The following is a 12,518-nucleotide window of genomic DNA, read 5'->3' on the forward strand; positions in this document are numbered from 1 at the left end:
TAGGGTGCATTGGCCGTGTTTAAATTCTCTCTCAATGTACCCAAACAGGTGCTGGAGTCTGGCGACTAGGGGATTTTCACAATAACTTCATTGCAGTGTTAATGTAAGCCTACTTGTGGCACTAATAAATAAACTTTAAAAACATCCCTGTGTGGGAGTAAAATTCTGGTCTTGCTCTTCAGTGTGTCTACATAAAGATAATAGATTGCAGCTCGACATGAGTTTCAGATAGTTTGCTATTTACTTTTTAGCTCCTCTTTTTTCCCCATTCACAACTGGCCTGTGAACAGACCTGTCTGTACTGGAATGATTTCAGTTGCATGTCCTCTGAGAGTGAGTGAACATTTCCAGCTGAGCGAGACTGCCTGTGTACAACAGGCTGGGATTACAGAGGCTGTGGGTTACGAAGGGCTAACCGTTAGCTACTCCTGAATTGGACCAATCCATGATCATGTCTATTTTGTATTCTGTAAAAGGCCAGTGATTGGTGCTGCCAGAATCGATGTTCTTTTACACAGACTGGACAAAGGGACTGGACAGCACGGGGGAGAAATAACTGTCTGAAACGTGACAATGTGACGGTGTCCTTAACCTTCAGTGATGGGATTGATTCCAGTTAGTGATTAATAAGCTCCCTTTCTCTGCTGCAACAATACTCACCACGTTCTCCTGGATCTGGCAGTTTGAAACTGAAATGCTGATGGACACATCTCCTGACAAAGAGAATACAACTGAATTTACCACCTGTGAAATGTCATGTAATGTTTGTGCTTCATTAAAACAGGAAACACTCTGCAGGTCAGGAGGTTTCTCCATCCGTCAATGTTACTGGACCAGTGAGTAATTTTATTTCACATTTTTGACACCGGAGCCCAGCATTAAAACATCCCAGCAGCTGAGTAAGGGAAGGTGTGACGTCCTGAGGCCCCAGACACTCACAGACTGCTGGGGATCAGGAGCCACTCAGGTCCGTGCTGATAATGGCCCTCTGATCACAAGCCAGCTGGAAATTCGGGGAAACTGGACCAGAGGTGCAGCTTTGCTTGGATTACTGTAAAGGGGTCCAGTGACCTTCTCTTATTGACCACCCTCCCTCTGTGGTGCTGCCTTTTGTTAGCCTTGCTGCCTCTGTTGTTGACTGTGTGAATCCCCCTTTATCAGATCCTCTCCTTTTACTGCTGAAGTTCTGGGAATGATGGGTGCATGAGACCCATTGGTATTCCATTAAATAAACTGTTTGGGCAATGCAGACAGTGATATGAGAACCTGTGTGTTTATGAGTTACATCCACACAGATGTAGAGTCCTGAGATTTTCTACTCTCATTGTCCAAACTCAAAGCTTCACTGACTGACCCCACATTGGCCTCTTCCCACTTGCATCTACATTTATAGAATCATGGAATCCCTACATTTTCCTTAATTTAGCCCATCATCAAGGAGTCTCCATTGGCCTTTTATAACTGCAATAGGTCGTAATTTAATAGCTTTTTTGCTGATCCCTGCATCGTGATGAGTATTCACAACTTTGGTTATGTTCTTGTAGGATTTGGGAGTTTCTAGTTTGGGTGAAGCAACACGAGTAGCATTTCCCATTTGACCCATTGAGTCTGAGCTGACCACAATCCCGCACAGTCCCAAAACCCACATATTTACCCTGCTAATCTCCCTGACACAATTTATCATGGCCTATCCACATAACCTGCATATTTTGGCTGTGGGAGGAAACCAGAGCGGCCGGAGGAAACCCACGCAGACATGGGGAGAAAGTGCAGATTCTGCACAGATAGTGCCCAAGTTGGGAATCGAGCCCGGATCCCTGGCACTGTGAGGCAGCAATGCTAACCATTGGGCCACCATGCCACCCTAACACCTCTTGACAGCTACAAGTAAGTTTTGGAAAAAGCCATTTTCAATGTATGAGTGACCCTGGAATCGTGGCCCTTCACCACCCGCTGGTCACCATTGACTATGTCCCCATTGCCAATGACCATTCCAATATCACTCAGCACCTGTAACCCGTGAAGTTTCACTCGTCACCTTTGACCCTGTCATTGGGGAAGTGGAAATACTGACCTGAATTCTCTGGTTGTTCACAACCCACTGTCACTGTCAGTGAAAATGGAGAACCTCCGTTCACTGCAGCGGGACTGGAGAATCCCAGCCACGGGCAAAGTGAATCCAGCGAACATCACTACCCCCATGAGCCTACCCATGGACAGAGTCCCTCTGATCCAAGATTCCCCACATCACATCCTGGCATAGGGTACCCCCCCCCCCCCCCCCCCCCGCCCCCCCCCCGCCCCCCCCCGGTAATCTGAACCCACCATCAATTGGAAATTTCAGCTCCAACACAATGGATTTTCCTGTCACTTTCCCCAGAGTCACAGTTAAATTCCCTGTGATGTTTTGCTTTTTCTTGTGTACATATATGGGAGGGAAAAGGTTTCTACTATTCACAGTGAGGGTTTTCTTTATTTAAGATTTAAAAGATGTTTGAATTGGATGATTTCCTAGAAACCTAGAAACTAGAAGCAGGAGTAGACCATTCGGCCCTTCAATCCTACCCCACCATTCGTTACGATCATGGCTGATCATCAAATTCAATATCCTGATCCCCCTTCCTCCCATTTCACTCGATCCCTTTAGCCCCAAGAGCTATAACTAGAGAAACATAGAAACTAGAGGTTTCAGATGATCAATCTCACTTACTGTGCAGGCTGTGTGCTGATCCTGAAGATGAACCTTTTGGAATGACTGGCATTAAGGCATGGTGAATGGCCAACTCCCACATCTGGGCAACGTCCAACCCAGTGCCACCTGTCGGCACACCGTTGTTTTTGGGTGAACTCAAATGATTGGTTGGGTTTTCACCAACAAAATAGACCACACTGGCAGTGGTAATTTCAAAGCAGTGAGGGTTGGCTCCAGCAGGTAATAAATTAAAGTTTTTTCCGGGTTCCAGAGATAAAATTTCAGAAAGTGGAATTTCCTGCAATTCAAAACATTTGCTTTTTTATTTTGTGCATAAAGAAAATCACCTCATAGTCAGGAGTGTGTCAAGGTAAGCAAGGTGTTATAGTGAGATCAGAGATTATGCAAATAAGGATTAGTAAGTTATAATTTTGTAATAATTAAGTATCTGAATTTTTCTCCTTCCCTTTCTCTATTCCTTCCCGAAGGCAGGGGCTGATGATTGGATCCAGTTTCATAAAGAACAAAGAACAGCACAGCACAGGAACAGGCCCTCAGCCCCTCCAAGCCTGCGCCGCTCATGCACCCAACTCGACCATTTGTTTGTATCCCTCTATTCCCAGTCTGTTCATGTGGCTATCTAGATAAGTCTTAAACGATCGCAGCCTCTATGCTTATTGACCTATTGTTTTGATCCCCACCCCCCGCCACATTAGTTTAAACCTACCCGAACCACACTAGCAAAACTCCCAGCCAGGATATTCGTGCCCCTCCAGTTTAGGTGTAACCCGTCCTTCTTGTACAGGTGCCATCCTCTCTTGGATCACTGGGAAGTCTTTAAGTAACTCAGCCGAGAAGGGAAATGGACCAGGAGCTCGTCATTATCTTTGTGGCAGGACACATATTTAGTGCATTAAAATCTTTTAGGCACCAGGGCCCATCCATGATGCACCTTGCTAGTGGGTTGTAACACAAAATGAGCTTTACGTTTTCGAGCCACTTCTTTTTAAAGATGTTCTTGGTGTATGTTTTATCTGAGAAGGAAAATCTCAGAGGTTCACAATCTTGCTAGGTGAAAGCATTGCTCACTCTCTCTCATTGTGTCACTTGTGGGAATATGTGTTGGAATATAATACGTACATCACTCATTTTATGGATTTACAAACAGGTTCAGTTCACCTTGTACAGGGGATGGTTTCACTTGGGAGGTGTCACTGCTGAACTTGGTGAAACGTACTCAAAATTGCAGTTTTCCAAAACAAGTTTAGAAAGCTTGTTCAGAAGTTGTAACTTGTTCATTTTTAACTCTGACAATTTGAAGCTTACCATCTGTTAACACAGTGCCTGCTGTCAATCATTGTCTGCAGTGTGACAATGACGATGTCATTCCTCCGCATGTCAGAGTGACAAAGATAGTGAGTCACAAGATGTTGGCCTCAGGAGGGAGTGATCTTCACTTTTACAGGATTATTGTAGATTGGTGATCAGCAACTTCATTTACAAAGATTGGCATTTTAAACTTGTTATCACATTACCATGGATTTGATTTTAAAAATGATTTTTCAGGGATAATATCATTTTCAGAATATCGTTGCTACTTCCATAGAAACAGTGAAGGAAAAATAGCTTTAAGCTGCTCCAAATGATACACTGGTGAAGTTGTATTTGAGTGAGATTCTCCGGCCTCCCGGCCACATGTCTCCTGCTGATGGGAGGAGGCGCGCTGTTTGCTAGCGGTGGGATTCTCTGGTCCCGCCCCTGTCAATGGAAATTCCCACTGACATCACTCCATGCCAGCGGGAATGGCTGGAGAATTCCCACCCTCGTATTTAATGTCTATCTCAAAACTGTTTAAAAAAAATCACAGATGTCTCATTTTGCTCATGACCGACGTCTTATTTTATTGTTTGTATTTTAAAAGATAAAGTCGCCATTGTCCCAGATGACCATAGGCTGATCTTCTCTCTTTAAGGAAGAGAACTGACTGGTGGTGATTTAACCTGACGGTCACCACACCTCAGACGAGAGGCAAGGCCTTTGTGAATGGCCTGAGCCAGGACAAGAATTGAACCCATGCTGTTGGCATTGCTCTGCATCCCTAACCAACTGTCCAGCCAACTGAACTAAACCAACTCCCTATCTGCATTGTAAAAGTACAATTTAAAACAATTCATTTTATTCGACCAATAGAAATATTGAATGTTGAAAAGTTGATTACTTTTAAAGCTGTCTGTAATTATCTTGAATTGTAAATCCATTTAAAGCTATCAAAAATGCTTTCAGTAGTGATCGAAAATAAAAGGGTTAAAGTAAGAGTTCTACCGGAACTTTTCACTGACATTTAGCGTGCATCATTTTAGATTATTTATTCAGTGCTAATGTCTGACTGAGAAAATCAAGTCAAGAATGTTTTACCTTGTAATATTTGCTTCCTGTATCATTCTGAAAGAGGGTGATGCATTTACTATCTAGTCTCCAATAGTGTCTTTTTCGCTACAGGGATAAAAACATATTCCAATGTTAGAAAATTCTTAAAAGAACAGTGAATAGCACATTTAAATGGTGGCATCATTTATGTACTAGTATTAAGCAATAAAAGCATTCTGTGCTGAATAAATGTCAGTGTCACAGGCAGAGCTGTTTATACAGTAGTGCGGAGGTTTTTATGTTAAGTGCCCAAAAAGGTTTTACCGATATTATAGTATATCTCGGGAGACAGGATAATGCCGGGAAACTGATGAAAATTGGACAACACCATATGAAGAGTCATATAATAATAAAAAGTAAAACAGATAGTTTCTTTCGATTCTGTTCCCTCCCAAAGTTTCCTTCCTTACACTCTCCAACCTCCAGTGTTGGGCTAATTTGTAGTGTATTTTTTAAACGTTTCTCTCCTTTCCTTTCTACCCTCACCCCTGCTATCTTTAATTCTATTTCCCAGCTTTCTTTACCACAAAGATTAATTAAAATGTAAGTTAAGAAATCTTATTGACAAAAGACTATAAATTAGTCTCTCGCTAAAACGGTTATCTCTTTGATGAAACATTGTTACGTACAATAATTATATTGTCAGGATTTTGTTAGCTGTCTCAGTAATTGTTTTTGTAATTAACACATAGGATGTAGCTGTCACTGGAAAGGCCACTCCCTCATTGCCCCTGAACTGAGTGACCATTTCAAAGGACGGTTAAGAGTCAGCCAGCTTGCAGTGAGTGTCAGTACTTACTTGTTGGCCAGACCAGGTAAGAATGGTAGATTTCCTAAAGGGTATTAGTGAACCAGGTGTAATTTTACAGATTAGTTATGTAGTTGCCAGAATTAAAAATTAGCTGGCTAATTTCAAGTAACTTAATTGCAGTGTTAATGTAAGCCTTACTTGTGACTAATAAATAAAAGTTTACTGAGCAGAAAACATGGAATGTGCATAAATGGTCCCTTTTCTGATGGATGGGATGCAATGAGTGGAATCCTGTAGGAATCTGTGATGGGGATCTCAAGGTTTTTATTATTTACGTTTACGACTTAGATGAAGGGACTGAAGGCATGGTAACTAAATTTGCAAATAACACAAAGTTAGGTGGGAGGGTATGTTGTGAAGATGACCTAAAAACATGAAAATCTGGGCCATTAGTTTCAACGGGAAAATGGGGCAAAAACAGGAAATGGTGGAGAAACTCAGTAGGTATGACTGCATCTGTAGAGAGAGAATAAATCCAATGTTTTGAGTCTGGATGACTGTCCAAAAGTTCTATTCGCTCTTTGATTTGATCTGGTTTATTATTGTCACGTATATTAGGGTACAGTGAAAAGTATTGTTTCTTGCATACAGGCATAGCATACCGCTCATAGAGAAGAAAAGGAGAGAGTGCAGAATGTAGTGTTACAGACATAGCTAGGGTGCAGACAAAGAGCAACTTAATGCAAGGTAAGTCCATTCAAAAGTCTGACAGCAGCAGGGAAGAAGCTGTTCGTGAGCTGGTTGGTACGTGACCTCAGACTTTTGTATCTTTTTCCCGATGGAAGAAGGTGGAAGAGAGTGTGTCTAGGGTGCGTGGGGTCCTTAATTATGCTGGCAGTATTTCCAAGGCAGTGGGAAGTGTAGACAGAATCAGTGGATGAGAGGCTGGTTTCTGTGATGGGTTGGGCCACATTCACGACCTTTTGTAGTTTCTTGCTGCCTTGGGCAGAGCAGGAGCCCATACCCAACTGTGATACAACCAGACAGAATGCTTTCTATGGTGCATCTCTAAAAGTTGGTGAGAGTCGTAGCGGACATGCCAAATTTCCTCAGTTTTCTGAGAAAGTAGAGGTGATGGTGGGCTTTCTTAACTATAGTGTCGGCATGGGGGTGGTGATCAGGAGGGGTTGCTGGTGATCTGGACACCTAAAAAGTTGAAGCTCTCAACCATCTCTCCACAGATGCTGTCAGAGCTGCAGAGATTTTCCAGCATTTTCTGTTTTTGTTTCTGATTCCAGCATCTGCAGTTTCTTGCCTTTATTATAATAGGAAAATGGGATTATTCTGAACAATGCAAGAACTATAATCCAAACCACACCTTCCCTAGAATTTAAACACTGTGAAAACACTGGGCCAGTCTGGAGTGGAAGCTTCTTACCAGAGTGTCCTTACTGGTGAAGTGAACCATCCAGCCCTCCTTCTGTACTGTACTACTTCTCCTCTTTGTGTGTTTGACAGACTGAACCACTCGCATCAACGGAATGTTATTACTGGCTGAGGGGCTGAAATGAAACAGTAAGGCATCAATCAGTAAAACATGATTTTCTGGGGGTGAGCTGAAACTATCTACTTCTGGAATGGAACAAGGTCCCTTAGACATCTTTGAAATTTCTGCTGTATTTATTTTAAAATAAAACTCTTCAATTAACTCTTTTAAAAAGATGGATGAAAATTTATTGAAGGAGCTACTTGAGAACGCCTCAGGTGACCCAGTTGGTACCTGCCTTTTTGTAATTTTCCTTTCCAGTTCCATTGATTGTAAATTTATGATACAATTCTTTTTAACCTAATTACACCACAGGGCTGGTGTTATTGGTCTATGTTACCTGGGGTGGTGTTTTGAGAATTTACATGTTCCTGTCCAGAGGGAACTGTGAAAGTTTAGCCACTCCTTCATTCCCAGATCTGCTCAGCTATCTGGGGGTGACTTGTGCTAGTTCCAATTTGTCAGTTTGTGTGCTGCGCTAATTGAACCCCAGTCAACAAACTGCTGATCCTAAATTGTTAAATTGATAGCAAGTGCTTTTCCCCACGTTGTGGCACAGTGGTAAGCACTGCTGCCTCACAGCGCCAGGTTTATGGGTTCAATTCCCAGCTTGGGTCCCTATCTATGTGCAGTTCTGGAAGATGTGCTGGTTAAGTACATTGACCTGAGCAGGCACCGGATTGTGGTAACAAGGGGAATTTCACAGTAAGTTCAATGCAGTGTTAATGTAAGCCTACTTGTGACTAATAAATTAACTTAAGCTTATTGCTGTATTGTGTGTGAGTTTGTTGCCAAAAATGGAATATGTTGAGTCCAGATAATATTAAACATCCAGTAGTTGTTGGCACTGCCGCTGACCTCAATATTTAACCCCATCATTGCTGCTTCATTGTGGTCACAGTCTGTACAATCTACAAAACACCCGACAGCAACTCAATAAACTTAATTTGACATTAAAGTGGTCTCAACAGAGAGATCAAAAGAAGCAATGTTATGGGAAAACCATCACTACCAAAATTCCCCCAAACTCACACACTGTCCTGACATGGGTATGGATCAAGAGATTGATTGTGATTGGGCAATCTGTGTTATTAAACATGGAACATGACAGCGGGAAACTCAGTGGAAACTTGTCCAATTGGGGGGTTTTGAATTTTAAGCTGAGTCAGGTCTGCCCATTTGTGTGATTAAAATGAGCCAACGTTCGGGGTACTGGGGGGGGGGTAGCTGGGAGGGGCAATGAGGCAGCATTCTGGGTATTGGGGGGGGTAGCTGGGGGAGGGGCAATGAGGCAGCATTCTGGGTATTGGGGGGGGTAGCTGGGGGAGGGGCAATGAGGCAGCATTCTGGGTATTGGGGGGGTAGCTGGGGGAGGGGCAATGAGGCAGCATTCTGGGTATTGGGGGGTAGCTGGGAGGGGCAATGAGGCAGCATTCTGGGTATTGGGGGGGTAGCTGGGGGAGGGGCAATGAGGCAGCATTCTGGGTATTGGGGGGGTAGCTGGGGGAGGGGCAATGAGGCAGCATTCTGGGTAATGGGGGGGTAGCTGGGGGAGGGGCAATGAGGCAGCATTCTGGGTATTGGGGGGGTAGCTGGGAGGGGCAATGAGGCAGCATTCTGGGTATTGGGGGGGTAGCTGGGAGGGGCAATGAGGCAGCATTCTGGGTATTGGGGGGGGTAGCTGGGGGAGGGGCAATGAGGCAGCATTCTGGGTATTGGGGGGGTAGCTGGGAGGGGCAATGAGGCAGCATTCTGGGTATTGGGGGGGTAGCTGGGGGAGGGGCAATGAGGCAGCATTCTGGGTAATGGGGGGGTAGCTGGGAGGGGCAATGAGGCAGCATTCTGGGTATTGGGGGGGTAGCTGGGGGAGGGGCAATGAGGCAGCATTCTGGGTACTGGGGGGGTAGCTGGGGGAGGGGCAATGAGGCAGGAATTGAAGAGGAAACAAACTCTATTTTGCTTTTGTGACATTAAATGTGATAGATGAGCATTCGGATGTTTTGTGCATGGTTTATTGCATCAGTAACACCTCTTTATATATTATAGTGGGACATTAAGTGGCTGGCTTGATAATTAATTCTAAGGGAAGCAGAGAGTCCACATCATAAAAGACAGTTTGTGTTTGATAGTCTTCTGACCTGCTCCACTCTGCTATTTAAATCTTTCCCATTTGATTATGTATTTATTTCTTCAATCCATCAGCATCTCCCACAATAACATTGTTACTCTGTGTGATCATATCACTCCGTGGATCACTATTACTCAGTGTGATCACTATTACTCTATGTGATTACTATTACTAAATGTGATCACTATTACTCAGTGTGAGCATTACTACTCAGTGTGACCACTAGCACTTAGTGTGATCAGTATTACTCTGTGTGATCACTTACTCTGTGTGATCACTATTGCTCTGTGTGATCACTTAGTGTGATTATTATTACTCAGTGTGATCACTATTGCTCAGTGTGATTATTATTATTCAGGATAATCACTATTACTCCGTGTGATCACTATTGTTTTGTGTGATTACTGTTGCTCTGTGAGATCGCTATTGTTCTGTGATCATTACTGCTCTGTGTGATCACTATTACTGTGTGATCACTATTACTCAGTGTGATCACTATTGTTCAATGTGATCACTATTACTCAGTGTGATCACTATTACGCTGTGTGATCACTATTACTCAGTGTGATCTCTATTACTCAGTGTGATCACTATTACCCAGTGTGATCACTATTACTAAATGCGATCACTATTACTCAGTGTGATCATTATTACTCAGTGTGATCATTATTACTCAGTGTGATCACTAGTACTCAGTGTGATCAGTATTACTCTGTATGATCACTTACTCTGTGTGATTACTATTATTCAGTGTGATAATTATTACTCCGTGCGATCACTTACTCAGTACGATCACTATTACTGTGATCACTATTATTCAGTGTGAACATTATTACGCAGTGTGATCACTATTACTCAGTGATCTCTCTTACTCAATATGATCACTATTGTTCTGTGTGATCACTACTACTCAGTGTGATCACTATTACTTGGGTAATCTCTATTATTACGTGTGATCATTATTACTCAATGTGATCACTATTTCTTTGTGTGATCATTATTGTTCTGTCTGATCACTATTACTCAATATGATCACTATTACTCTGTGTGATCAGTATTACTCAATGTGCTCACTATTTCTCAGTGTGATCAATATTATTCAGTGTGATCACTATTACTCAGCGTGAGCACTAGTACTTAGAGTAATAGTGATCACACAAAGTACTAATGCTAGTACACAGAGTAATAGTGATCACACAGTGTGATTACAATAATGCTACAAAACGATCAGAATTACTTTACTGATGAATTTAAGCAGGTTTATCACACACAGGCATCATCTGTCATTAGGGATCTCGTGTTTGTTAAAGTCAAAAAACAAATCACATGTCACAATCACCATCAGAAGGTTGCAGCTGATCAAAAAACTGCCTCGCCTGAAGACTGGAATTAAAATACATGTTAGCAAAAATGAATGATAGAAATATTCACAATATTCCATTTCAATTGCCAACAGGTGTTAGAATATACCAACAAAGTGTACAGAGAAAACCTGCATTGAGACTCCATCTATCTCCTCCAATATAACTGACAGGCTTTGTAAAACAGGAAGCTGCAGTGATAACTGGTAGATTCGACTTATTATCCTGCGAATATGTAAAGATTGAGACACAATCACTTTAAAACCCTTGTAGGGAACGTCCAATGGAATGAGCATCCTTGATGTCTTAATGCAAAAATAAATTGTTCCGCCCATACAAAGTTAAATTCTCATGTTATTTATCAAAGAATGAATGGTTGGAAAGAAATGAAATTTCTTTTGTAAGTAAAGTAGATTTGCCTCAACAAAATAAACAGCAATGAGAGTCAGCACTTCACTCATGTGGTGGGAGCCAGCAGCCACTTTGCTTTACAAAGGGAAACACTCAGCGCACGATGTGGCAGATCAGCTCAATCTGTAAATAACTCTGGCGAGACTTCAATGCCACATTTTCACATATAAATTTTGTTAGTGAGCATTACTTATATATTACATTTGTGTTCTCCGTCAACTTGGCAATCACATGATCTATTTATTTACTATCTAGCACTGCTGTCTCACAGCTCCAGGGACCCGGGTTTGATTCCGGCCTTGAGTGATAGTCAATGTGGAGTTTACACATTCTCCCCGTGTCTGCGTGGGTTTCCTCCAGGTACGCCAGTTTCTTCCCACTGTCCAAAGATGTGCAGGATAGGTGGGTTAATGGGATAAATATTGGGGTTATAAGGATAGAATACTCTGTTGAAGAGTCAGTACAGACTCAATGGGCTGAATGGCCCTCTTCTGCGGTGTAGAGCTACTAAGATTCTAACTGAAAGCTTTAATCTACAAAATAGTCTTAGTAAAATTTAATCAAGTAAGAATCTTGACATCATTCCCAAGTTGTGCAATTCTGCAAAGCAATGTGTCATTCAGAGTATTGGCTTCCCTGCTCCTCTGTTTGCTGCCATGTAACATCCTGAAGCACTCAACCCCATTTGTAACAGAGAACTAGCAGAACCACACTGGGAAATATGTGGCTACAGTACATCACTTCACACAAAATACGTGTGGGTTGCTGCATGTTAAATATTTGAGGAAATCAGAGATCAAATCCCAGGCCATTTACAGGAGCATTTTGTTAAATCAAGTCATGGATAAACTTTTAAGTTATTCCCTTTAAATTGCACAATTAAATATGTGTTTTAAACCATTAGTTTAAAATTGATTGGATACAATTTTCTGTTACAGCTTAAAAATCAGAGTAATTGTCTACAGTTACATGTTGTCTCGGTCAACTCATGAAGGAAGGAATGTATATATTTATTCATATCCATCAATTGATCCATTTTATAAAGTATTTATTTTGTGCTTTTCGGGATGGACAGTTGCTGAATTGACAAACTGGTCACATGCTGCTTTCCTGCTGTTTCAAAGTTAACAAAAGCTTACATTTCAAATATCTGGAATATTACGCTCCTTGCATCAATGTTCCAGCCCAAACCACACACTGGC

At 42.2% G+C, this 12,518-nt stretch overlaps 1 protein-coding gene across 1 annotated transcript in view; it reads right to left on the reverse strand.

Moving 5' to 3' along the window:
• prkd1 (protein kinase D1) overlaps positions 1 to 12,518 on the reverse strand; it is a 241,337-nt gene that overhangs the window by 23,185 nt on the left and 205,634 nt on the right. The window contains exons 8-11 of the mRNA XM_080202084.1: positions 7,309 to 7,432; positions 5,108 to 5,185; positions 2,711 to 2,990; positions 661 to 713 (exon numbers count right to left, since the gene is read on the reverse strand). Coding sequence (XP_080058210.1) covers positions 661 to 713; positions 2,711 to 2,990; positions 5,108 to 5,185; positions 7,309 to 7,432 — 535 coding nt within the window. The remainder of the gene's footprint in view (positions 1 to 660; positions 714 to 2,710; positions 2,991 to 5,107; positions 5,186 to 7,308; positions 7,433 to 12,518) is intronic.

Source organism: Carcharhinus amblyrhynchos, chromosome 14 (assembly GCF_965287045.1).
Source record: "Carcharhinus amblyrhynchos chromosome 14, sCarAmb.v2.hapA, whole genome shotgun sequence".
NCBI lineage: Eukaryota > Metazoa > Chordata > Chondrichthyes > Carcharhiniformes > Carcharhinidae > Carcharhinus > Carcharhinus amblyrhynchos.